The following is a 27,559-nucleotide window of genomic DNA, read 5'->3' as shown; positions in this document are numbered from 1 at the left end:
TGATACTGTAAAGGGCTTTTTTTTTGAGGTCACAGCAAACGGATGCGTTGTACAATCGAGGGATTTTTTTTTTGCTCCTTTTTTTTGGTCAAGGAAAACGGCTGCGCATTACAATCGAGGGCACGTTAGAATGGAGTAAATACGATAATTTCTTTATTTTTGTATAGTTTTATTTCTGTGTGTATTTATATAATGCTATTTATACTTGTTGCAGCAAGTTCATGATAACCTGCATGTAGTTCAATGAATGTTTACGAAGCAGTTGAAAGTGTTTTGAAGATGCACTCAGATGGCGACAGCACAGGCTCAGAAACAGTAGGCTTATCAATGTGAGCATGTAAAGCTACAACTTGTATTTTGCTACATGAAAGAATAATACGGTGCATTCCATGGAGATAAGAAAACAAGGTAGAACAGGCACATGTTTCACTGATCCTTTTGCCAATTGATAGCATGCGCTAGTGGTGCATCTCGGTAGACCTCCCCATGGACTCCCCATAAATCTTTGCGAGGAGCTCGAAAGTTCTTTTGACTGTGGTTTTGGGAACATCTTAAACTTGTGGCAAAGGTTTGTGTCAGAAAACTGCTTGATTTTGAGTGCGAAGATACGAGCTGTGCATGTTGTTTGCTCGATGCAGCTCGAGACGGAGAAAGGCCACCTGTCGGGATGCCTGGAGGACGCCCAACAACAGCTGGAGAAGCTGCGCTCAATACCTGGTGGAGACCAGAGGCTTGTTCTGGCGAGGCTGGTTGAACCGATTCGGGCCCTCATTGCTTTGCATGGCGAGGAAGTGGGCACCGACGGCACTGAGAATGTGAGTTCAGATCCCATCTACGACGGACGCATATTGCAGAATAGAAGTTGATGTTGAGAACCAGAGGGCAAGCATTGAAGAAGGAGGAATCACGTGATGAAGTTATTGTTCAGTATTGCAGCAGGTCGTCAAGCCTTTGAGTCCTAAAAGCCAACTGCAACGAAATTTTCAGAGGAGAAAAAAGCCTGATTTCAGATTGGACAGATGTAAAGCAGCGTCTGTGCAAAATTTTTCATTTGAAATACAAGTGAATGCGCATGAAAGACTCGCAGAAGTAGGTGTTCGTTATGGCAGAACTGAAGAAAAAAATCTCCACTGTTCCTTACCGGAACAGACGCATGACGCAGCTTCTTGAAACAACCTTCAAGATTAAGTGCCATCAGTGACTGCTCACGGTGCTCTGAAAAATCTCGGAAGACACGGTGCTGGGACTCGTGTCATATATATATATATATATTCGTTAACCACTAGGTGCACGTGTCTGCTTGGTTGCTAGTCAAAGGCTGTTAATAAAAAATTCAGCGACGATTATGATACCCCCTAATGCAAAATTTGAGTACAGCTCTATATGTGTTTTCATTTCGCGATGGCACGGACAATCTGCCTCGTGCGGCACATTGCAAACGGAGCGAAATGTGGCGCGACTGCCCGGCTAATTGGGAGATCTCTTGAGGCAATGCGTGGGTGATGCGTGGGCGCGATTCACAGCAGCTGCCGCAGACAGACTTTCGCTCATGCAGCGCTTTGTTTCCATTACATGATATCGGTGGCGTCATCGGTGAATGGCCGACGTGTGCTACTCTGGCGCCATCTCGCGGCCATCATCTCTGCAGAGCCCGTATAGTGCAGCACTACGCTTTCTTTCCCGCGCTTTCCCCCATGCCCTCCTCCTCCGCTTTCCTCCTCGCGCTCTTTTCGCTATCGCCATCTTTTATTCACCGCTGCAGTCTGCGTTCACTCTTTAATTGTAACTGAGCTAGTTTGCTCAGTTACGCTGAAGGACGCTAACCACAGGAAGGGGCGCCCAAGAGCTGCGCTATAAAGACTTAGACAGTTACTAGCCCTGCAGCTTTGTCACAATTGCTTCCTTAGCATATACCGATTATTTATCATATTTGTTAGAATATAAGGCATGGTTTCATTCTCAGAATCTTTAGCATCAAACTCACCCCCTGCCTTATATGTGAATTTTGCCTTTAGGTGTGGCTTCACCGCAGCGCATGCTGCTATGCCGTGAAGCCATGTTTTAAGGCGAAACGCGCACTGCCATGAAGCCGCACCGAAACAAAATTCACATATAACCAGCACTCCGTGAGTTAAGCTCCCTTCCCTCCTATTTCATAGTTTCCATTTTGAATTTTTGGCACTGTTAGTAATTCAGTATTTTGAGCGAAAACTTCTTAGTATGAATAATGCGTCAGCTACCCTATTGCCATATACTAGTGTGCATACATGTTTTTTCTTGGAACCCCCTGTTGCACCCTTGCCTTTAATGCAATAAATATGGTGCTATAATGAATTTATACAAAACGGAAATTTTGTTGCAGTTGACATTAAAGGGACTGAAAGTGGAACACAAAATCTTTTCAGTGCGAAATTATCCTTTGAAAACTCTAGTTTTAATGCTTTTGTGGAAATGAGTTGAATACCATATTTATTCGATTATAATGTGCACATTATTATTCCTGAAAATGTGCTAAAAATAATTCACCGACGAGTACGATAATCCCCAATGCAAAATTTTCAGTGTAGCTCTATGCTTGTTTCCATTTCGCGATATAATGACTGGTGTGGACAATCTGTCTCGTGCGGCACGTTGCAAACAGAGCAAAGTGTGGCCACAACTGCTTCAGTAATCGGGAGATCGCGAGAGGCAGTGCGTGGGTGAATACGTGGGCGCGATTCACAGCAGCTGCTGCAGACAGATCTCTGCTTATGCAGCACTTTGTTTCCATATATGGTATTGGTTGGCGTGCTTGCCGCACGTCATTGGTGAACAGACGACGGTGCGCTGCTCTGCCGCCATCTCATAGTGGTCATTGCCTCAGAGCTCGTCTTGTGTGGCACTACACTCTTCTTCTCATGCTTTCGCCGTACCCTCCTCCTCCTCCTCATTGCTCCTTGCACTTTCTTTGCTATCACAGTTATCCATCCTCCGCTACACTCCGCGTTTGCTCTTTCATCCTTCGCTGCGCTCGTTTGCTCGGTTACGCCGAAAGACGCTTACGCTAAAAATGCAAGAACAGGCAGATAGGAGCCGCACTTTAAAAATTTGATAAGGGTCATGTTCAAGCATTTAGCCGAAACTGCAGTAGTTACAAGCTATTTTCATTGGCTTTAAAATTTTTATAATGCAATCCACATGCTACTGTAGTAGCCGTGTGCCCACTCTAAGTTCGCTAGGCTGCCATGGTCTGTGAGGCATTTAGGATATGTCGTTATCCCAAGTGCCATGGATGACATTGAAGGTGATATGTTCTGACCCAATGATAGTGAGTGATAATTGAATCCGCTGATAGCGGCGATGACTGATGCCTGGTCCAGTGCAGTTTGAATAGAGTAAATTAACTTTTTTCCAAGTCAGAACAAATTGTCATTGCTTTCTATGTCTTTTTTACCATGCAAAACTGCTCAGATAGCAAGCAGTAAAGGGCATTCTGAAGTGTAAAATTCAGTGTGCATTACAACCCTGTGCTGTTTACAAATTTCAAGTATAGATCTCATTCCTGGCACGTTGGCGTGAAATCACAGGTTTCAGCATGTTGTGAGTGTTGCTAGGCTTGACTTCTGTCTGCTTGAGGAGAAAGGAAAGTACCCAGAAATTTATCCCTGGCACATCATGTTTTTTGCAAGCATTGTTTTCCACCTTCGTTGCCTTTCTAGGACATGGACGACGTGACCAAGTTGCAGAAACTCCTCGACAAGCACGAGCAGCGCTACCGCAAGGCCCTCCAGCAGATTGCCCAGCTTCAGGCCGAGCTGGATGGCATGGCTGAAACTGCCGATGGCGAAGCAGATACGGTCATGAGTGGCAAGCTCAGAGATGAGATTGCCAACCTGAAGAACAAGGTTAGTCATCACCTCGTGTCATTTTGATGCCATTGATTTGTGCCACTGATTAGGGCAGTGGCCAGGCTGGTACAGATTAATGAAGTTAAAAATTAGCTTTAACAAAAGTTGCCTAATTGGGATAGTTAGGTGTGCTAAACCGAGTTAGGTGTGCTTGCACTTGACCGAACTAAACCACTGTCTTTTTTTTTTCTTTACCAAATTTAGCGCGGAAGTGTAATTTCGTGGTGGGTGCAATGCCAGGTCTGGGTGCATTATTTGCCTGCGTCGTCAAGAATAAATCAACAGGCGCGTGTTGTCTGCCATAATTCCAGACAAAGTTTCGCAGATGTATCCGAATTCATGGTAGGCGCAATGCCAGGTCTGGGTGCATTATTTGCCTGCGTCGTCAAGAATAAATCAACAGGCGTGTGTTGTCTGCCGTAATACCAGACAAAGTTTTGCAGATGTATCCGAATTCGAGCAACTCATAAATCCGAGACAATGAAGCTGTATCAGGGAGTTTGCACACTCTTTGGAAATCCCAGAATACTGTTTGCCACTGCCTGAAACCTACCGAAGATATTGCAGACACCACACTTTATCTGGTGCAATTACTTTGCTATTCTCAAATCATTTCGAAGTTTATCGAAGCTTAGTACAGCAGAACCTCGTTGATACATTTTTCATTTAACTGTGGAAAAAGATGTAACAGCCAAGAAAACGAAACAGTCAGGAAGGCTCCAAATTACCACAGCAGTGTCAGAAACACCTCTGAAGGGTTGCTATACAATATAAGATGTGTCAGCACTCGTACTTTGATTGGGGATGGCGCGTGTATAATTAAGAAGCACGTACGATGCCCCGTGACAGTGGCTCCTTTCCACTCTTAATGTGCCTCATGCATATGCTTTGCCGTATTAGGTAACTGCGCTGTGCACATTTTCTTCTGATATGCTAATACAAGCTTCATCACTTGCTAGAGGAAACTGTACCAGTCGTCTACTAGCATGTTCTTCCAAAGATATTCTCTCTTTTGCCAGAAGCCTCGCCAGTTTCCCTTTAAAGGGGCTCTGAACCAACCCTTGGGCTTGGTGGAATAACATAGTCCACGGGTAGCATACGCTGCTGTGAACGTCTCAGCAAAGATTTGCTGTCGTACGTGGTGCGTGGAGCTCACAACGGGAGCGCGAAGTCGCCTTTCACTCAGATGCTCTCTTTTCATGAGAAGCCTACTCTTCATTCTATTCTGGACGCTTTATTTCGTAATAAAGCGGATGCCCATACACGGCTGCTATAGGTTGCTGTGGTCTGCTATGTGGCGTAGATACTGCGGCCGCTGTGAGGTGCCGGTACGAGTCAGCTGGCTAAGCGCACTGTGGCTTGTTGAGGACAATGATGTTTGGCTTACGTTTAGCATGCCGTAGGCACCAAAATCGGAAATCATGGCGTCTACATCAACATCCAAAATGAAATTTGAATTGAACTGCATGCCCAGGTGACATCTAGAAGGCGGAGCGATGAGGGCACGACTGACTCTGCCGTAGCCTTCGCATTGTAAGGCATTGAAGAAGGAGTAGAAGCACCACGGAGGCTGTGTTTGATTGCCAGTAACTTCGCCTCTGCTGAATACATTGAAGTACTATTTGCAGCAAAGTATCTCTGAAAGAGCCGATTATCACTTGAAATGCCTTTCTCCACTTTGATAAAAAGTGGTTCAGGGTCCCTTTAAAGGGGCAATACTGAGCAGGGGTTGGCTGGCCGGTACTCGTACAAACTGTTCTGGCGTGCTAACAGCTCTTGCAAATCAATTCTGTGGAAATCTGCAAGGTGGACGAAGTTTCATGAAATAGAAAATTCGTCTGTAGTACCAACCTACAAAGAAGGCTCATATTGGTTTGCCTTGTAGCTAAGCAAATGGCCTCGTGAGCCTGGCCTCACCGCTCATCAGCCCAAAAAGTCGCGCAAGCTCTTCTACACTATTTGTAGGTGACAGACTTGATTGCCTGACCATAGATGCACTCCGGTTTGTTTTAATGCATGTGTTCAATCCTAAACTTTTGGCCTCTCTCTCTCTGCTCCCCATTTGAAAGGCAGAAAACTGGACAAAGTCTAGTTAACCACCCAGATTTTCTTTCTTCCCTCTCTCTCGGACATGGGTTTCTCAGAAAGAAGGCTTTGCTATTGAATAACGATTCATCCTGATCCAGGGATCAAACCCAGGACCAATGCACCCGGCTACTGTCAGATGGACGATTTTTCCTTTCCCGAAATTTCCCACACTTTGCAGATTTACGCAGAACTGATTAGCCATATTCGGAGGTCTTGGGCCTCAAGTCGTCAATTAGCTCAGCTTTGCTCTGTAATCTTGTAGCCTCCTGGGGCAGTATTCTTGGCGCTCACTTTTGGAGATATAATCACTTTCACACTTGGTGCCGGACGCTTCAAAGTAGTGCACAGCTGATAGTGCGCTTGGCACAGTGCGATGAACGCTGTTGGTTGTATATTGCACCAACACGTCCATAGCCTGAGTCATGCCAAATGTCGTGAAAGGGATCATGTCCCTGAAAGTGATCGTTCGCTGATGCTGCCCCTGGTTAACTCAAATGAGAGGGAATGTTCCGCAATGGCATTGGTCCCAGGTTCGATCCTGCACCACTGCAAATTTTTCTTCAGCTGCTAAGCTTTCTTTCTGAGAAAGCTTAGGGCCCTGCTTGCCCTAATGTGATGGGGAACTCTTTTATTGGACTACCTGACTGAATGAGGCATGCTTTGTGGTCTGTGTCTTGCGCAGGTTCACGACTATGAGCAAATCATGGCAGAAATCAAGGAGGACTTGGGTGTCGTCAGCGAGTTCACTGATGAGACACGCAACAGGCTTGGTGCTGCACAGGTAAGTTTTTGTCATTACGAGAAAGGCTCGATTTAAGCGAAGTGCACTGTCTATATTGAAGAAGTTACAGACCGACACACAAGCATGAACTGAATAATATTAGAAGCATTAGCTTTTAAGTTTCTTTTAGTTTGTGATGTCACGGCTTGAGCATGTTGCAGCGAAGCTGAAATCATTCCACTTAACTCTTTCCCTACCATGGGGAAAAGAGTTGGTTTTTGTAGGTTACGCCAGATTTGTTTTTCTGAAGGAACTATTGCACTCAATATTTTATGTAATGCATAAACAAAAAGCAGAATGAAGGCACTTCTCATTCATAAATGTTTTATTAACGAGATCTATCTCATAAAAAAGATATAAATTGCCAAAATCAATATTGTGGGATAAAATTGAACAAAGTTTGCTGAGACACACTTGTACCTACTAAACAAAAAGCGAAAAAAATTTGATATACAAAATGTATTGCAATCTAATAGGCACCAACTCTGAGAAAATCAACATTTTTTATTGAGCAGGCATCTCACTACAAAAATGTAAGTGCAAGTACTGCAATTTGGCGTGCCGGGCTGTGGCCGCCAATGTTCCGGCTGGCTTGTGTCGTCGTCACTCTCAGTCAAAGTCTGACGAAAAAGCAGCATCCTCAGACTCGCTGCTGCTCGATCCATCAATAAAATCAGCTGCAAACGCAGTGGAATCGCGAGATCTGCGATCTTTCGAAGTGCATGCACTGCTCCCGGAGGTGGGCATTTCTGCTTTCTATTTTGACGATTCTGAAACTTCAGAGCATGTTCAAAAATCACCGCCTGTAGGGGGAAAGTGAACTGCTTAGAAAACAATGCTATAGTTCTCCTCCTTCACCTCCGATAGTACAGTACATCCATGAGTGGTGCGGAAGGTCTCAAAAGTGCCATTTCATGCCATCGTTAGCGGGCTAACGATGCCCAATGGGTGCTGTATGGAGAGAGGTAATGTGCTTGGAATTGCTTGTCATGAGCTGTTCATTGCTGGTACAGTCCCGCTGCCCCTCTTTTCAGTTTTGTGTCCACAGTACAAATTTTGAGCACATTCACTGCGGCTTGGGTGACGGCTGGGTCACGGCAGTTATGCCTCCTGTGTGACTGTGGAGGGTGTTTATGCAGTGCGCAAGGACAGTTTTTGCTAGAAATGAAAGGCGAGGAAAGATTCTTGTTTCTGATTTGACGTGTCGTGGCACGTCAAGTCAAGGCTGCTTGAGGACGTTCCAAAGAGCAAAGCTCCCTGGTGACTCACTCGCAATTGGTTCACGACACGCCAGAGAAATGTGAGAAGTGAACCACCTGGTGAATCGTCACGCACAGGAACCGAGATGTAAAAAAAATTTTTATGGCAGTGGACGTGTTAATGTTCACAGGTTGTCAGGTATGATAGTGCAAAACAAAGCAGTGGTGTGCTAGAATGTGTTTTTTTCAGCATACTTTAGTTCAACTCACTGGATAGTTTGATCAGTTCTGTTGGTCCGATCAAGGTTGAATTAATGAAGATCAACCGTACTTCATTACCGGTCATGGAGTGCACCCTAGGAGTAGAACGAAGCACCATGCAGCTCAGCTGAAATTTTGCCGCAGTGTTGTAAAGTTGTAGTGCTGCTCTTGGAGTTATATTTGGCGAGAAGGTATTGTACTCTATGTGTCTTCTGCTCTCTTTGCCCCCCAGGAGGAGCTTCTGGCAGTTTCTGAAGACCTAGCGCAACTGTATCACCACGTCTGCACTGTGAACGGCGAGACTCCGAGTCGTGTTGTACTAGATCATGCAAAGGGGTCTCGGCCTGCTGAGGAAGGAGAAACTCCAGGTGTGTTGACTGCTAAACAATGTACCACATTTGCTCGTACAGCGGAATCCCGGTGATACGATCATGCCTGAATTTTTCAACTGATGCAGCCCGAGTCCATTAGCTTACAACTTGCTCAATTTTGAATGTTGCGAACTGGTTGCGTCATGACGGATGGCATGAATAATCGAGCTGCTCCGCGATCCCCGGCCAACCCCAGCACGCCGGTAGTGCGTTGGGCTGACCTGATCGGCCATGGTGGCCGCATTTTGATGGGGGCGAGATGCAAAAACACCTGCGTACTTAGATTTAGGTGCATGTTAAGGAACCCCAAGAGTTCCAAATGTTCGAGAGTCCCCCACTACAGCACACCTCATAATCATATGGTGGTTTTGGCACTTAAAACCCAACAATTTAAATTTAAGTAGTGCCACATACTGGCTGTTGTCAGGGCGGCAGAGTGGCTGCAATAACGAGCCGGTCGCATTCCCATTGCCAGGGTGACCTTAAGTCCCTCCAAATTGACCCCTACCCCTGCCCCTCGAAAAAAAAAAAAAAATAGAAAGAGAAGCTTTTGCATTGTGCAGTATCATGCAACTTGGTGGCAATATTCAAACACTTCACAAGTTTTTCAGGAGCCAGCAACCACAAGCGACACAGTCTTGCCGTGTCGGCAAAATCACCGGCATTTTGATTCGATGGCTAACTTTATCTTTGTATTGCGAGCCCATGCCATGCGTTCTGTCGTCTTCGGTGCCCGATGACGATTCGAAACTTTGCTGCTTTGCTGCTCATCAGATTGCAAGATACAAGCTTTGCCGCTGCAAGGAAAAGTAAATAGATTCCCTTATCTTGCATAAATCATGTCCTTATCACCATCGGGCAGCATCTAGGACGCAGCAATGAAACTTGGGACAACCATGCAGACCTAGAAATATTGGCCTCAGAACAAGTGCACTGCGCGCAACTGATTGAAACTTACGTCAACCAGTTGGAGCGCTCCTTGCATACCACATGACTGCAGTAAGGAATTGCGGCAGTACTTTTCCATTTTCACACTTGCTTTTGCTGCTTTCATTTCTGCATGGAGAAACACAGTGCCGAGGCTATTTGAATCTCCAATCTTTTGTGTTGACAGCGATACCAAGATGACGGCGCTGTGTCAACGGAAAGCCGCCCTTGTATGATCGGTGGTGTGGTAACACCTCCGGAAGCCTGATTTTCTTCCCATTTTTGAAGACAACACACTAAAGAAGTGCAATTTTCTCAAAATTATGCTGTGTATCTCTTCCAAATATTTCACCATGAGATAAAGGAAGGTGTCAGGATTGTGTAAAAAAATTTATTAGAATGAGAAATTTTGAGGAAGTCAGTCATTTCATTGCTGCTCCATAACTTTCCTATTTCCTTAAACGTCTTTGCGTTGTACGAATGTCTGGTAATATGAAATTTTTTGCCGTCCCGAGATTCGTATCATTGAGATTCAACTGTATAAGGCCTCTAGTTGCCTGGTAAAGGGTGTACTGAATTTGGCCCACAAGGCCCACAATTTAAAAAAAATTTTTACTGGGTGCAGGCTATACACGAGGCAAGCTTTATGTTTTTTTACTGAAGCCTCGAACTGTGCTCTGACTGCTATGCAAGTGAATGCAACCACTGGCAGCTGTCTGTGAACACATTTACAGTTGCCAACCTATATTTCGGAACCGGGCTCGTGCCATCTTGTAGCACCTTATGGGAATTAACCAGCAAGCAGATATGTGCGTGATGCTTCACGAAACATTTCTTTCAAAATTTTCACATTCCAAAGTGGGGGTGCGGGCCTTATACGAGGGCGGGCATTACATGAGTACTAACTACCATAGAACTTTCAGGTAAGCAGCATAGAGTGTAAAGTTGGTCCACGCCGCCGCCTTGGCTTTTCCTTACACTGCCCCATGATTGCTTTGTGTCTAAATAAGCAGTGCAAAGAGTGAAGTTGCCTGGGACATTTAAAGCAGCCAAGTCAGTGAATAAAACATGGCTCCCTTAATTCACTTCAATTCCGTGTCATTCGCTATTCCGTGTGGCTAATTGCTGGATAATAATGACATAGCCCTCGTTCAGTTTTGGAGGTAAGGGGCCAAGTCAGCAGACGTGCATTTGCTAGTTGAGCAGACGTGCAGAAGGCGCATGATCAAACGAATCTGCTGCTTCTTCCTGCGCATTTTTGTGACTCGAAGCGCCTCGAAAGGACCAGCTCCTGTGACCTTCGATGACGTAGGTTACTCACATTATGTTTGCCACACTATGACGTGGTTTTCACCAGTGGAGGGTCCTCTCAAAATTGGAGCCACAGAAGTCATGCCCAAAACTTAACATTCAGATGCTCCCATAGCAATCGGAGGGGCCACGTGATCAGAATTCAGTCAGGTCTCAGTCGCGATCTCAGCAGGTGAGAATACCTCGCAGTGCTCCGAGCTGGAGCACAGTATTTGGGAGAACCAGGTGAATATGGTTCAAAGCATTCAATTTCAACCAGCTGAATGTAAACCACCTCCTGAGAGCGCCCTAGGCACTTCAAAATGACCAGTCAAATCTGCCATTAAATGAAATGGGGAGCATATATGGGGTGTTTCACGTAACTTGAACCAAGGATATTAAAAAAGTGGTTAACGGCAACTGAATGAAACCAATGACATGGTTTGCTGTCATGTGGCGCTCCTCAGTATATTTCTTATATTGTGCTTAATTAGTTAAGATAAATTATGGAAGATTTTTAATATTCACTTTAGGACCAAGTGCGTTTCGTTAAATTGTAGAGGGGATTCAGAAACGACCGATACAATTTCTTGTGGCAATGTGCATGCTGCATGGTGATATTTTTCGGTGTTGAAAGAAAGCCTGCCAAATATGAACTAAAACCACATGACTACACTCATGCGCAGACTTATTGCAGCGCTCTCAACCGTGCTTCAAATGAAAGAACCGTGCGCGCGGACTGTGGCGAAGTGAGCGGCAGCGGCTCTAGGCATCAAGTTTACAGTGCCTCAGCACCTGCCACTGCAGCACGCAGAAAAGATGGCTCGCCATCTCTTATAAGCGAATGGTCTGCGCACTCGGTTCTTTCGCTCGAAGCACGGTTGAGAGCGCGGCAATATGATAGCGCATGAGCACAGTCGTGTGATTTTATTTCATGTTTCGCAGGCTTTCTCTAAATGCTGAAAAAACTTGCCACACAGCATGTATGCTGCCACAAGAAATTGGCTCGGTCATTTCTGAATACCCTCTACAACGTAAAGAAATGCACTTCGTCCTAAGGTGAATATTAAAAATTTTTGCATGATTGATATTAGTTACCTAACTAGTTATGCAGAATATTAAATATAGTATAGGGAGCCCCACGTGACAGCAAACCATACGTTGTTGTTGTTATTCAGCTGTGGTTAAGGGGAGACGCTCCTCGGAAACCTTTCTTTATAATTATTATTGCTAGGCAAATGAAAATTGTACCACTTATGTAGCTTGATATCCTCATTACAAATCTGTTTTTAGTTTTAGGATAGCTCAATGCTTTCATGTCCAAAGTGCCATGCATGAGTGAGAAACAGTGCAAACAGAATCCTTGGTTCAAGTTATATGAAACACCGTGCATAATGCCTAAGTGCTGTTATGTGCCATTCAGCAAGTCTAGTTTGGAAGATTCGGAATTTTTCTTTTATGAGCTGCTGTGAGCTTCTTTCTGAAGAAACCCTTAGAGAATGTGTGGCTGCTGAACGTCTTGCTTTCAAAAGGCGATACTAAGGGCAGCCAGTGGCAGCCAAGATCCAGGGCAGTCATCTGTTTACTTCATTTTACAGTATTTGTCTACAGAGTTCAAGCTAAACGGAAAATCCTGTTGACAAATCCAGTGCCATCCTGAATTCCATTGTGACCAGGGTACAAGGAACTGGGTGTTTGCAAACATCGATTTCCAAATGGCAAACAGGCACAATCAAATACGCCAAGAGTGTGGCAGTCAGTGAAGATCTGTCAACATCGAAATACGCATTGTTTCTTTGCTTTTGGCAGCTGGACATGCTAACATCTACACATTCCAGAGGCGTTCTTCACGAGGCCTGCTTGCTTCTTTTGTTTGGGGCCTAAATTTATATTTGAAGCATTTAGTTGCCCATATGTGATGGTCGGCTGCACAGACACTGGTAGCACAATAGGTGCTTAGTCAAGAGTTCCAATGAAAGCTTGCCTGGTCAGTAGCATGTGACAAAAGTTGAGGTCACTGACCAACTCAAAATTATCAATTTGATAACTCATAAGGGAGTGGTGGGGGGGGAGGTTGCTTCTGTGTTCACAGTGTCATATAGTGCATCAACTCTTTAGTACTATGTGTACCGCAGAAGTACGTACAGAGGTGTTACCATGATAGAGCATGCATATAAACTGACTACGACGCTTTGTCCGCTACGTTGTGAACAAGGAACCTGCATGGATTGCAAAAAATTAAGTGGTAACTTGGTCAGTGACCCCAGTTTCTCTTTTTGTCACTGGAGCTACAGGTTCTGGGTTCTCATAAAGAATGCCTGCAGAAGGTGACTGCCCTGTGGACGGGACTGTGGTCAACTTGCAATTGGCACATGGGCAATAAAAACTGTCTGAAGCGGATAGTCAGTCATTGCTGCTTTTTTAAGCGTTGCCTTACAATGCTGCCCGTCCTCACGTTGCTGCTATTAGGAAAGATGCATTTTTCTTCAGATATTTGTTATTAACAATCCTATGCACCATGCAAAAATGTAGTGTCGGTCATTGGTAGACAGATTTATTCGAATGCCTAAATTTACAAAATTAGCGGCCCATAGTCAACCACTGAGTGTCTACATGGCTCTTTCCCACCTGCGCCATAAACGATTCTGTGAAGATTAATGTAACTGCCTTTGGCTCTATTAAAGAGCACTTTCGGCAAGTCACCGCAAGGTGCATTAAGTGGCTGTAGTAGAAGTCTGCTTTTTTGTGTAATTTAGACTTTCTTTGCTTGTGCTATGTGCTTTCTTCATAATTTTGACTAGGTGCATTATCGAATTGTGCACTGCCTCTTGCATATTTATTTGCCTAAGAAAGGGAAGAGACGCTGAACAAAGCTGTTTCTGTATTCACACTGTCTGTTAAGTTTAGCTGTCAAAAGTATGAAAATGACAAGCTTGTCACCTGTTGTGCCATTTCATTTTTCGTGCAGTGGCCACTGAGGACACACCCTCTTCAGAGAAGGCGCCATCCGATAGCTCTCCAATTGAGAAGCTCAAAACCGAACTCTTCCGCCAGGCTCTGCTCCGTGAGAATGCTGTTGACCCATCGCAGTGTGCAACCCTCAGCGAAACACTTCGCGATCAAGTCCGGCATCTACGCGTTGCTGTGGAAACAACCATGGAGATGGGACGCAGTCGCGCGCCCCCGATTGGTGACGGTATGGCCGGCACCGCCGAGGAGGAAGAACTCCAGGAGCAGGTCATCAAGCTCAAGTCGCTCCTGTCGACGAAGCGGGAACAAATTGCGACCCTCCGTGCCGTGCTCAAGGCCAACAAGCGGACCGCCGAGGTGGCCCTCACCAACCTCAAGTCCAAGTACGAAACGGAGAAAGCGGTTGTCAGTGAGACCATGACGAAGCTCCGGCACGAGCTCAAATCGCTCAAAGAGGACGCCGCGACGTTCGCCTCGTTGCGTGCAATGTTTGCGGCACGGTGCGAAGAATATGTGGCTCAGCTTGACGACCTCCAGCGGCAGCTCGCAGCTGCCGAGGACGAGCGCAAGACCCTCAACTCGCTCCTTCGCATGGCAATCCACCAGAAGCTGGCGCTGACGCAGAGGCTCGAGGACATGGAGATGGACCGGGAGCGATCGCACCTGCGAAGGCACACGGGCACGCCACGCCGAGGCCCCTCGCAGCAGAGCGGTTCGGCGCAGCAGCAGCAACAGCAGAGAGGCAGTCCCCACCACTCTTCGCTGCCATTCTTCGGCTATGGCGGCAGTCACCAGCGTAGGGACTACTGAATGCAAGAAGCTGCAGCACGGCCGACAGGCGAGTCAAGCTGCAGGGTCGACGCAGTGATTGGCCAGGCATGTGGCTGCGCCGTGATTACTGCCTTGACTGATCACAGCAGCTGGCGCCACACATTTTTGACAACAGCTGGCGCCATGGCAGTTGACCAGCTTCTGTGAATGCAGTTCTGTTTCTTCCAGACACATCTAGCAGACGACTGGCCAGGGCTGTTGACCGGCTGTTATGAAGGCCACATCTGTGGTTTTCTTTACCATGGCAGCTGGTGATAAAGCAGGACTTAGAGGCACTGCTCCTTCCAGAAGTGTCTGGCTGTAATGAGCAGCCACTATCAAGACAATGGGCAACTGACATGAATTTTATACCGCAACAGAAGCAGCAGGCCACTATGGGGTGCTCAAAAGAGATGCAGTCATGGCTGCCGACTACATTTCCCATCTGGACAGTGGTGACATCTTCTGTCCCAAGTGTGGTCGTTAACTGTGACTACTCAAGAGCGCTTGTGACAAGGAAGATGAAGTTGACAACTTCCTCTTTGTACCAGCGTTGTCTGGTGAAGCTTGGTGCTCCTCCCCTGTCGTCCTGAAGGCACGTGTCAGTTTGGTGAAAAATGAACTATGCTAGAATTGCCGTTCACATTAGCATTAGGGTGTGAGAGCATACTGGGCAGGACAGACCTGTTGGCACCTCTTTTGTGCCCTGCTGTCGGCCTCGTTGAAAGAGTGCAAGAAAAAAAGATTTTTTTCTTCTAACCCTTGTCCAGCCAGTGGTCATGGTAAGTCCCTTGAAGATGTGTGACCAGTTTCACTCTGAAACAGGAAGCACCTTGCCCCGGTACTCTTAATCTTGTCATCGAGCGAGTCCTCGACAGTTTATACTGTGCAGAAATCATTGCGTGCTGGCCACTTTGAAGCAAGCGGTTTTCGTTTTAATCCGTGAAGCCGAATTTCACGCAACGTTTTAAGCAGCTATTTTTCACTCGTGCAGCAGCTGAGCACAGCGTTTTTGCTGTTGCATCCGAATATTGCCACAAGCAGCGAGACGTCCACACGGCCAACATTTCTCTCAAAAAGGAGTTTGGGATTCTTCAACGTTGTGTCAACCAGCTGGCCAGCCGGCTAAGCAATTCAGGCACATGTTTTTTTTTTTCGCATGTTACACCGCCCACTGCTGTTGCTGTTAATAGGCTGTATCATATGTGTCTGCTTTGTGTCAAAAGACTTGTGAAATGCATGGTGGGTTGGTACTTAAATGGTGTCATGTGTTGACACTTGCAAGAAATCTAGGGAAATGGCTATGGCTTATTGTATGGTGATGTTTTTATTTCAGGCATTCGAGGAGTTCGTGGTGAGACAAACATGTCATGCCAGTAATGCAGTTCTAGCTGTGCAGTATTTTCGAGCATGGATGTCGGAGTGCACCCTCCTCTCCGCCTCCATTTTATTCCAACAGAGAACACATGACCTGAAGAAAAAAAAAGTGTGCATGTCAGCAGCAGAGAACACGTTGATAGAAAAGCATCGTTTTGTTTAGTCGTTCCACAATGTGGAATTGAGTGCATTCCAATCGAGGGAAGAAGTGGGGGGCCCAAGGCCAATGCCAAAGTGGTATTTAAGAGTGTGCGTGCTAATTGTGCTAATATAGTTGAAATATTCTGTTTTATATATTTACATAGGTAGCATGTTTTAATGTCTTCGTCCAGTTTTATATGCAAGGTCATGTGTTTGAAAATGAGTGTCTGTGTTTGCACTTTTGCTTAGGTACTTCCTGTTTTTTTTTTTTTCTTGTGGGAACTATCCTGTGCTGCCTGCATATCTGAAATGGGCGGTAGATTGTACACCGCCCCCTAGTAATAATTTCTCTAGTGACTTACCGGCATTACATGGTGGCAGCTTTCGTGCTACATAATATTGTACAGTAGTTTTTGCCCGTTTATTTCTTTGTATGCATTTGCACTAGCAATAGCTTAGCTGTGCTAGTTGAGAGGTTATGGAAAACATGCATTTTGTGTGCAGTGTGAACTTGTTTTGTATTTGTTTTTAGCTCTGTTCACAAGCACATTTTGTTAATTTTAGTGCTGTAAGAAAAAGTGATGCCCTATTGGTTAATGTCGTAACCATTTTATCATAGGTTACCCTACTCATTTGCCTCTAATGAACTGTTTGAAAGCAATGTGTGCAACATGTATTATATGTTTAACACATAGGGCAATGCAATTCTTTCTGTTCAGTTGAAGCAATCTCTCGTTAAGTGCTTGGCACTCCCTGTACTTGGCAATGCACTTACGTTTGGTCATGCGAGCCAGAAATGAGAGAACCTATTTTCCACTGGTGTCATCTTGTTTTCGACGATCTGTGCTACTGTGTTCCCATGGTTCCTTCCTTGACCGGTTACAGCTATGGCTGCTCTGATCAGTTCAGCTCTGCTGGCCTAGTACCAAAATGAATTTGACCGATGCCAACCAGAATGACAGCGTGAATGGCTGCTGTGCGTGTAGTGGAATTATTAAAGTGCCTAACTACTGACTGTGCCTTCCCGTGTCTAACCCCCACATCTTTTTAAGTTTGTACAACTCATTTCTCCCCAAGGCTTGAATGATGTGCAAGTTGCATGTTTGTAGAACGGCAATGCTACTTGTAAAAGAATACTGCTTCCCAAGGATTTTGTGGTTTTGTTTTTGGGCACACGGCAGTGCTTTGTCTTGTGTTGGGCCCTTCTTGTTGAGAATGTGAAGAAAGGAAACCGTCTGGAGTTGCCGTCCTGCCGTGTTTTTTTTTTTTCCCCCGCAGGGCCCACTACAAGTTTTGTCCAAATGTGTTGTTTTTGTGTCACCGTCTCATGGACTCTCTTGAGAAGCTGCTTGCTATGGAGTGGTGTGTTTATTTATATTTTATGCAAAATAAAAACTACAAGGTGCTTGTTGTGAGGTGACATTCGGATGCATGATGTGCGATCGCAATGTAACATATGGCTGGTGACGCGAGGCGACTCGCGTGACTTAAACAGTGCCAGCATAAAAAGTTAGTCCATTTCAATGTAGCCGCACTCTTCTTCTATGAATGACAGTGTGCTAAAAATAACCTGCATGTTCAATCGGCATAAATTCAAACGTGAACGATTCTAGAACAAGTACAGACGTTGCTGCAAGAAGTTCACTTGGACTACTCCATGCTTAAGAAAATGAGGCGTCACACTGCCACGTAATTTCGCGTAGCAGACTTTCCGATCGGGTTCGCGTTTCAATTTATGCTGATGGTACTTGACAGTTAACTTGGCGCTCTGTTGGCATATTAAATGGATATTAAACGTTCAAGCATTACGACACTTTATAACCCGTTTGAATATAAGCTCGAGATCGCCGTGATCTCGCAGTAAACAGCACCGACGTGACAAGGCCGCGATTTTGACCAAGAAAGTAAGTGTGCGATCATTTATTCACACACGTGCGCACGCAGAAACAAACATAATAAGGCATTCACATCACTCACATCCGATGAAAAAACAATTTGTTAAGCATGACGAACTCGTACTGCACGCCTCAGCCTTCGTGTTGCACAAACGGGTTGGGAATGGATTCCATCCCGTCCACCGGACAGATCACAACCACCGCAGTTCCGCGACACACAACGAGTCCAAGCGTCCGCGTGTCGTCGGTGAGCTTGTACGGGTCGTCAGGGTCTCGCAGAAACTCCGTGGCATTGTCGATGACCAAGTTCAACAGCGGGTCGTAGCCCTTGAGGATGCCGGTGGCTTCGCGACCGCCCTGGAACTTGACGCGAATGGCTTTGTCCAGGTACTTGGAGAGGTCGACGATGCTCTCTTTCCGCTTCTTCTCCTTCTCCCCGGTGTTGGCTGCCGCCGACATGATTAGCAGAGCACACAAATTCCACTCGACTTCGACCCTTCACGGTAAACGTGACCGAGAAGACAGATTTCTCAAGGCGCACGCTGCGTAAAGAACGGAACGCGTGCGAAACGCAACGGACGCAACCACAACGTTGGCGCCGCGGAAAAGCTAGTAAACTGACAGTACAACGGTACAACCAGTCCAACAGAATAGAGAAAGCCAAGAGACATCGCAAAAGATGCAAGCGCCATGTATGAAGTAGTAGTGGAGATATAATTAGTTTTCAATGTCAAAAATTGACATAATTTGTTTGTAAGCAGGACAAACAGGGGAGAAAAGCGTACTTAAGCTATAACTTCTTATTTAATATTTGCGTCCTAAATTACGTTAAATGTACAGTCCCATTCGAAAAGCGCAAACGAAACCAAATACTTTATGAACATTGTAACTTTAAAGTTTGACACTGAGAAAACTAAATGTCATTATGTAATGTATTTATGTTTATCATTTACCAGTGTTTACTTTAGCTTCTTTACTTCAGCTGCAGTTTTTGGTGTGGTTTAGGACCGGCTAGTGGCTGGATTCCGAGATCTCATCGTAGCCAACAGAGGGTGTAGTCGTAGTCGTAGCGCAGTGTAGACATTTTTGTGGTCCGGCGCGCTTGTGCATGGTTTTTATTTATTTGTGCGTGCATCTTCGTGACGCCCAGTTCGACCGGCGACGTTAGGGGAGCGTACTTCACCATACAAGAGGCGTTCGACAATGTCAAAGCCAAGACCAAGACGCCTTTACAAGCAAAGATCATGTTTCGTGCCGTTGTGTACGAGCGGATACCGACCTAACACAAAGCGTGTCTCAATGTTCTGCGCCCCACGCGACCCCGCGCGGCTTTCGGAGTGGGAGACGAGAATTAGGAGAGCGGACAAGAGGCTGACACCGGCAGCTGTGGTATGTGAAAGACACTTCGAAGACAGTTGTATCGAGCGCACCTTCAAGATAGTCGTCGACGGCGTGGTAAACGAGATCGCCAGGGACATACCCCGCCTGAAGCCGGATGCCGTCCCCACCGTTTTCGAAGATTACTCTGCTCACCCCGTTCCCAAAAAGCGATTCCAGAGGAAGGTGATAAGCTTTTGTGAGCAAGAGGTAGCGCATGGTCCGGGCGCGCGGAACGGAGAAACGAAGGCAGCCGAATCGTGCTTTACCGTCGACGAAGAGTCGGACAGCCGCGACAACGTCTCCTTTTCGGATGAATCAGCGAGATCCGCGGAAAGTGAGCAAGAGGAGCACCTCGGTTCCAGAGAAGGGGAGGCGGACACCATTTGTGAAAAACCGAACGGAAACGGGCGCACGCGCACGTCTCCGGACTGTCGGAAAGGGCACGCGTTCGACGGCATTCAGATTCCAGAAACATGGACGAGGGTGCCTTGTCTGTCAGAAGGCAGCCTAGCGTACGGCTGTTGCCAAATGCAAGAAAATATTTTTTCGCATCTGTTTATAGAGAGGATGGTTGTATTTGGAGCAGCCTCGCCTGATCAAGCTGCTGTCACGGCTACTGTTTACTTGAGGGGCAGGGAAAGTTTTAAGGAAGTTCTCACAACGCGGTGCGAAGCAGAAGAATTTATCAGAGATATCGATGCGGTGTCCTTATGCAAAGGCTGTGGTGTGAAGCCAACCTCGGCCAAGTACACGTCGTACAGAGAGATGTATTTTGCAGAGAAATGCCTTATAATTGCTGGTTCGAAAGGTGAATCCTGCGTGCGCTGCAAACATGCACAAAAGCTTGCACAACGCAAAATATGCAAGGTAAAAAAATAAAGGTTCTGCTCGACGACCGGAAATATAAAAATGCTCATCACAGCTTCGGCCCAACAGTAAGGTAGGTGGCTCACAGATGCACAGGCACAAGTGCCTTAAAAGATTGACATAAAATGTCACAGTGACTGGACATGCTTGACGAAAGAATGTAGCCTTTCTCATGAGAAGCAGCTTGTAAAGAACTGCTTGCTTGCTGCTAGAAGAAAATCACTAAAGGTGTGAAGTGTGACAAGGAAACAGATCGCACAGTGCTTGATGTTGAGAAGCCGTAGGTATTATGAGCACATCGGACAATAAAGTATAACGTTTCTGCCAAACATGCATGCCTCGAAAAGTACCTTCATATAGGTGGATTTGACCTAAATCTCATCCTCACTGTTCCATGAAATGGCAAGAAGCACAAGCATGCTCACCTGCCATTGAGATCTCATCACCGTTAAGATAACACTGTTGAAGCAGCTTATGTGAAGCCATCAGGTGGGTTTCTAAGGTTCATGCACAGATTACATTATAAACAGCTGGCTAGGTTTACCTTGAGTCTCAAAGTACCCATCATTTGTACTTTGTGATTTAGGTGACATCAAAGGTCTTTCAGTTCTGGGGATGAGACAAAATCGCATTCTGGCAGACCATGGAACAATAGTATCGCAATATTGCGTGGGTAAGCTGTGCTCCTAATTGACAAATGTGCTATCAAAGCTCTGTTTGGTGTTGGATGTTTTGAAGAGCAACATGATGTTGATTTGTTTGCCTTAAGATGGAGCCAGTGTAGACACATCTGTGTAGTCAAAATAGTTGTGGAAACTGATGTGCTTATTCAACATGCTAGCTTTTATGCTGACTGGGTTACTTGCGACAGTGTCACTTGGAACAGGACCATCTGGCACCTCTTTAGAATTGGGAATACAACTTTTGCTCCATCAACTTGTAAAAGAGCACAAAAATGACAATTGTATCACTATTCCTTGTTGTACACATTGCAGCTTTTTTGTCTAATTACTAAATGTTATAGAACAATAACAGAGCTTAATGCTATGATTTTTCTGTCTCCTGAGTGTTGTGCATGACTAATAGGGCTGTGCGAACAGTAATTTATTAGATAGTATTGAATATGAATCAAAACAGTGCCGTAAGGAAATAGAACCAAACATAAAATATGTCTCAAGTTGTTTTGAATAATCTTTCTCGGCTTTTATAACTGTGTTCACACTCCAGTATTCACAACGTTTGCAAGTTTCTGTCGTTACACCACCCATAATGAAGCATGCTTTATTAAAAGCACAAGTCATACATTAGTAACAAACAATCAAATTGTTCGTATACTCAGGACACCTCTGAATTCCCTTTACCCTTTGCTTTTGGGTAAAATTATAATTCCTGATTTTTGCACCCTGAACAAAATTTATAGGAATTGGATCATACCAATTTACTCCCTCAATTTTGTCCTTTCATAATGGATAATAAATGCAGGTATTACAAAACTAATGAATGCTGCCCACCTTTTGTGAGCAAAAGGTCAAGATATATTGTATAAATATATGAATATGATATGGTATATACCTCATTCTTGCTTAACACTCGAGCAAAAATTGGCACATGTAAAAATATAATTGAGCAGCTACCAATGTCGGGTGAGCAAAAGCTTGTTTTTTTTAATATGAGCTGTGTTTACGTTAATGGGACAAAAGCGCATTGCATCACATTTCCTGAATGTCGCATACAGCTAAACAGCAGTAATGTGTTAGGAAGTGAATTAACTCAGTGCTCACATTACTCTGCATTGCAAACTAGCCATGACATTGAGAGGATGCTTACCGAGTTATATTACATTCAACAAAAGGTGGCTGCTTAATCTAATTGGTATTGTATTTTGTTGCAAGAGCCTATATTTGGAACCAGTAAAGCAGGATGAAGACAGACTTGGATAAAAGGCCCCACAGGTCTAGGAGGGACATAGAAATGCTCCCAATGTATATGATAATGCATGTCAATAGGGTTTATAAGACAAGGAAAAGCATCCCACCACGTCCTGTGGATCATGCTCATGTCTACTACTTCTTGTACTTTTTTCCTTTGTAAAAAAGTGCTGAAAACAAAGTAAAAAAAGGGTCACGAAGCACATCTCTGTTTGTTGTTTCCGTCAATGTGGTTAATTAAAGATAATAATATGGCCTGACAAGGAGGAATTATAGAGATGAGTTCGTCATCTCTATATATGTATTAACCCCCCCCCCCCTAAATTTGAAAAATATGAGAACCTGAAAATGTGGACATGCATTGCCAGATATAGTTAGAAAATGAAGTCTTCAGAGACTGTTAGCACCTACGTATATTATTGAGACTAAATCAGGAAGGCACTTGGTTTACAGTGATGGAAAATGAAAAAAAAGTAAGTAACCACTTCTGTAGTTGCAATAAACAATATGCAAAAGTGCATAAGCAGACTTTACCACATAGCTAACATTCCCTAACAAAGATGGCCGTGTTTCTGCTAGTAGCATTGTAAGGCTGAAACACATTTTGAAACCTTGAACAGTGCAGAAAACGAATGGTGTTGGGAATGATGTCCCTGACTGGCATGTTGATACTACAATTACCATTCTAGTCTGTCTACCATCTTGGTTGCATCAGAGAAGGTGTGTGGAGAAGCACACGTGCAGGTTTTGCGTAGCATCTATTGTCACATCACATGGTTACATAGTTAAAGTGATGTAAAAAGGTGTGAAATTTGCCCCTGTTCTCAGAAATGCACCTTAGCTTGAACCCCATGCTTGATCTAAGTGGTGCCTGGCGTGACTGTCTATGACGCTCATTGTGTTTCTTTTGCTGTGTTGACAACAGATATTTCGATTAAGTCAAGCATGAGCCTGAAGTCAAGATACATCTCTGCATACGAGGGTTAACCTAAAGATAATGTACTTCCATAAGTAGCATGAATCAGTGTCCACTGCTGAATGCCATAGGGGAACAAAATGTTAATCACTACTCAGCCAGGGAAGTCTGGTTCCCCAAGTGACGCAGAATGCTCTAATACGTAATTTCTTCTTCTTTACGCCCGCTATGACTGAATATTTGTTTCAGCTTTATGTTTGTTCATGCTCAGTTTATGATTTAATGTATTCAAGGCGTTTGAAAGATATTCAGATTTGCAAATATTTACTAGTCTTCGATTGGGACAACGAATGAGTAGCTCAATATTTAATTCATTATTCAAAAGTTATGTTTTCATTGTTTTTATGATTAATATTATGTTAAAATATCTCCACTGTGATATGCATCATTTTCCCAAACAAAAGTGACGACTCTGTGCATTCTTAGCTCTTGCTGACCGTGTCAAAAGGCACTACAAAACAACCAGCAGGCACAAAAAAAAACCTTCATTTTTTTCAGTGTTCCCACATCTCATCAAGAATGCAACCATTTTGGGAGGATGCCTCATGTCATTATTTCATGAGACCGTGCAGCCATCGGATTGTGGACACCTGCATACTATGTCACTGCCACAAGGAATTGCCTTAAGTTTGATGTTAGAATACGGTTTTCCTGCCCCACAGTGCTTCCATTATGTTAAATCTGGACCAGTGAATAAAAAAAGATATTCTCCCTAAAGTTTGTGTTCATGTCAATCAATTTATTCATCTCAACAAGAGAGGGGGTAACGGGAAAAAGCTGCATAAACTGCAGCTTGACTAAGCTGGCTACCTAAGGTACAATTTGGCAGCGAGCTGCACTGGCACACATACATGGTGGCTTGTAGTAAATGTAAGCACTGCAAAAGAACGCAAAAAGTGGGAAACAAATTACAATAAATTCAACATGAAAACATACAGTTGGGAAAAATGTTTAGCTAAAAAAAATGTCGCAGTTTCGCCCGAAAGGCGAAGCATCGTTTTCGATAGCAAATTAGTGGACAGCTATACAAAGTAAGGATAGTAGTTTTATCGGCCGTGTAAACTTGTAAATATGGGCATACTAACTAGATTAGCAAGCACGACGTCACAGGCATAAGCAAACGTGAATACATCTCACTCGATGACCGCAAGCACGACGCCACACGCATAAGCAAACGTTAATACATCTCACTCGATGACCGCAAGCACGACGTCACGCGCATAAGCAAACGTGAATACATCTCACTCGATGACCGCGGAAACTCGCTGTCAAAACGCTGGAGTGAGGAAGCGCGGCGGCAGCAGACGAATTCACATTCGTGCTGGCTCGCATCAACGCGAACTAAGCCTCGAAAACAGCGCACGGTGGGCCCCATCGCAGATGGCTTTCAGATATGCAGCGGCGCGGGCGCGCGAGCACTGCCGCCCGGAGCCATGCGCGCGGCAGAAGACGGCGCACTTCCTCCCTAGCGTGCGCAAGATTGAGCGGCGATTGCTGGCTCACTCTCGCACGCTTTCACTGGCACATGCAGCATACTACTCGCGGCGACGATGTTATCGGCCTTGGACTTCATACGGAACCTCACGGCGACGCTGACGGCAGAAATGTGCCTGGAGTGTCTATATAATTGCTATCCCAAGTACAGAGTTCCAAAAAGAACAAAATACAACGGTAAGAAAGTGAAATGCAGACAAAAAGAGAAGGGTGGGGGCATATAGCAGACATCGCAAACTGGCACTGAAACAAAAGTGAGTCGACTCGATATGCATTGTTGACTTTTGATGGCAGTGTCAGAAAAAAAGCACAAAGCATATTCAAGATTCGATCTGGTAATTCGCGTTAGAATTTGCAGAATGGCTCCACAAATTCCAGCGAAGCATATTTAGAAAGCGAGATGCCGTGACGCCTGGCGGGTGCGCTTTCCAGTCAAAGACGCCCATCCGTTTCCCATTAACTTTTTTTTTCCAGCCCTCGATGCAATCGCGCGCTGGGCTAATGTAAGGCTGCTGCCATGGAGGATACGCATAGAGCGCGATCACGTACGCGCCGCTGGTGGCGGCTTTGCGGGAAGGAGGCAGCCATTTAGCGTAAATATCTGCGTTGTTGCTCGTGCGTCTCTGTTTGATTCATGTCTTCGGAGTCGAGCAACACCAGTCACGTGTGTGGTGGCCGAGGCTTCAGGGGATGTCGTAAAACAATTGTGTCATGGGGTGCTCAAATGTACAGAAAATTTACGCAGAAACTCTTCTGGTAGTTCTCTAAGTATACGCGTAAACATTGTGTCACTTGTTCATCTCCATGTGTCATGGAACTTGATCTGACCAGTATAAAGCCTTATCAGACCTCATCGGTCGTTCGCTTGTCATGCGCGATAGCGAACATGATCACGTTTAGGACAGTTTATTGCGGCGCTCGAACCCACGACCATTGATGTTAATTAATGTGAAGTTTATTAGCCACAGTTAAGATAGAAGTAATTAAAGCACTCGACCCATGGTGGGAGTGGAACCCACTAACTGTGCTGTTGAGGTGAATGAAGGTTAATTTAGCGAATCTGTTCCAAAGCCACCGCTACATTTGCTGAAGGCGATATGCAATGCTTTATTGATGGTTCGGATGCTTGTTTCGAGATTGTTCTTTATTGAAATGTGTGCTGTTCACTATGTTGTATGAGTGATTTGAATGAATGTATGCACTGTTCGCTTCACTTTACTGAGCGATTGTAGCCTCTCTCTTACGTGGGTATGAGCCATTGAATTTTTTGCTTTCTTATGGGGGTGTGAGCCATTGCTTAAAGGGACACTAAATCCAAATACTAAGCCGACATGAACTGTTTAAATACCATTCCAGAAACTTCGCAGCTCTTGTTTCGTGCCAAGAAAAGACTGTTCAATAGAAAATTGCATCTGAAGGGTCCGTATACCTTTATCGCAATTCAAATCTCCCTCCACCAAATCAGGAAGTGGTGACGTTGCATACGCCATCACAACCCCTTGCTGTCACTGGCGAGAAAAACGGCTCCCGACAGACAGCGGTACGGTTTTGTGCACAATTTAGCGCACAAAATGCAAACGCGCGGCCGCGGAAACCGAGCCAAGACAGATCCACCGCTGCAGTTGCATTTGGTCAAGTGGCGTGGACAGTTCCGGCATCCCGCGACATCACATGGACGTAGAATTATCTGCTACTTGCAGTTTGTGCGAGTTTCGCAAACCAGGAAAACCAGCGCAGAACTACACAATAACGAAACTACTGAAACTCGAAGCCCTGGCGGCGCAGAATCAAGCGAAAACGAAACCTTTCGACCACCTACGTCGTTGTCAAGGTAATGGCAGTGATTTCTCTTGTAAATAGAATAGAACGGGACAAGTAGCATTTGCTTTCGTCTTATAATGCTATACGAAGATGTGTTTATAACGAGTGGTTGAATATAGTGACAGAATTTAAATGAGGAATGCCTTCGTCATCGGGCCAGCACTTGAATGTCCCTGGGCAGTCGCTAATCGTGTCCTGCATTTACCTCAATTTCTGTGTTACTAAGGCTCCATTCACGATTATATTGACGCCTTAGAAATTCTCGAGCACTAATCTATCAGCTTAGCTTGACTTAATACTTGCCTTTATTACTGTCCCTTTAACGGGGTACGAGCCTGCACTACGGTTCACATATACATGTGGCTTTCTGCTTGGGTACTGTCTTGAGAAGCGTCACCTATTCTGCAGAATCGAAGCTGTCGTCTCCTGCTGTTGTAACTTTGATAACGCAAGGCTTGTGTATCGAGATCCGTAGTCATCTCCAGCTCAATGGTCCAAGAACATTTGATGACCTGAATTTCCAACAGACCTCAGTGCCAAGAATTACATTGAGAAGACAGCCAGGTGGTAGAACAGAGCAACTTGATTCTCGTAAATTGAGTGAAGATCTTGAGTCGTTGCCGTTATCTGAATGTGAAGATAGCTTCATAAACAAACCCCTGGGAAGCGTCAATCATGACAGTGAGGATGGTGAAGAACCAATTACCGCAGTTCGCGACAAACTACTTCCACATAATCTTACTACCGTGGATCACAAGCCCCAGAAAAAGAGCTTCAGTGAGACAGTGTATTTGGTGTCGTCAAGCTTACTGTATGCCTCCATTAAGGTGGATGGCATCGAAGTGAAGGCCCTCGTTGACAATGGGGCTTCGGTATCAATTATCAACAAGACTCGAGTGGACGCCGTTCGTCTGCACGCTGGTAAAACATTGCATGTCCAAGCCTGCGATGGGTCAGTAACCATGCATAGCAAATGGGTAACCCTGGCTATTGAATTCCAAGGACATTCTATTACCAGTGACGTATTGGCAATTCCCAATGTCGCGTATAATTTTCTTTTGTCCCGCCCAGACATGAAAAAACTTAAGATAAACAT

At 45.1% G+C, this 27,559-nt stretch overlaps 3 protein-coding genes across 6 annotated transcripts in view; 2 read left to right on the top strand and 1 right to left on the bottom strand.

Moving 5' to 3' along the window:
- BicD (Microtubule-associated protein Bicaudal D) overlaps nucleotides 1-17,522 on the top strand; it is a 46,167-nt gene extending 28,645 nt beyond the window's left edge. The window contains exons 7-11 of the mRNA XM_075668781.1: nucleotides 639-815; nucleotides 3,699-3,884; nucleotides 6,658-6,756; nucleotides 8,449-8,584; nucleotides 13,773-17,522. Coding sequence (XP_075524896.1) covers nucleotides 639-815; nucleotides 3,699-3,884; nucleotides 6,658-6,756; nucleotides 8,449-8,584; nucleotides 13,773-14,584 — 1,410 coding nt within the window. The 3' untranslated portion in view covers nucleotides 14,585-17,522. The remainder of the gene's footprint in view (nucleotides 1-638; nucleotides 816-3,698; nucleotides 3,885-6,657; nucleotides 6,757-8,448; nucleotides 8,585-13,772) is intronic.
- A 485-nt stretch (nucleotides 17,523-18,007) lies between these two features.
- On the bottom strand, nucleotides 18,008-18,641 carry LSm7 (U6 snRNA-associated Sm-like protein LSm7). Its single transcript, XM_075668787.1, has one exon. It carries the CDS (start codon nucleotides 18,454-18,456, stop codon nucleotides 18,130-18,132), a length of 327 nt encoding a protein of 108 aa, XP_075524902.1. The 5' UTR covers nucleotides 18,457-18,641; the 3' UTR covers nucleotides 18,008-18,129.
- A 431-nt stretch (nucleotides 18,642-19,072) lies between these two features.
- On the top strand, nucleotides 19,073-23,889 carry LOC142557138 (uncharacterized). Of its 4 annotated transcripts, XM_075668785.1 has the most exons (3): nucleotides 19,073-20,733; nucleotides 20,831-20,917; nucleotides 23,647-23,888. In XM_075668785.1, exon 1 carries the CDS (start codon nucleotides 19,201-19,203, stop codon nucleotides 20,254-20,256), a length of 1,056 nt encoding a protein of 351 aa, XP_075524900.1. In that variant the 5' UTR covers nucleotides 19,073-19,200; the 3' UTR covers nucleotides 20,257-20,733; nucleotides 20,831-20,917; nucleotides 23,647-23,888. The 4 variants fall into 4 exon arrangements, with proteins under 4 accessions (XP_075524900.1, XP_075524897.1, XP_075524901.1 ...); XM_075668782.1 differs by having other exon boundaries at nucleotides 19,073-20,917; nucleotides 23,647-23,889; XM_075668786.1 differs by lacking the exon at nucleotides 20,831-20,917.
- Nucleotides 23,890-27,559: the final 3,670 nt, after the last annotated feature.

Source organism: Dermacentor variabilis, chromosome 9, assembly GCF_050947875.1.
Source record: "Dermacentor variabilis isolate Ectoservices chromosome 9, ASM5094787v1, whole genome shotgun sequence".
NCBI classification, from domain to species: Eukaryota; Metazoa; Arthropoda; class Arachnida; order Ixodida; family Ixodidae; genus Dermacentor; species Dermacentor variabilis.
This window is presented reverse-complemented; position numbering and strand designations above follow the sequence as displayed.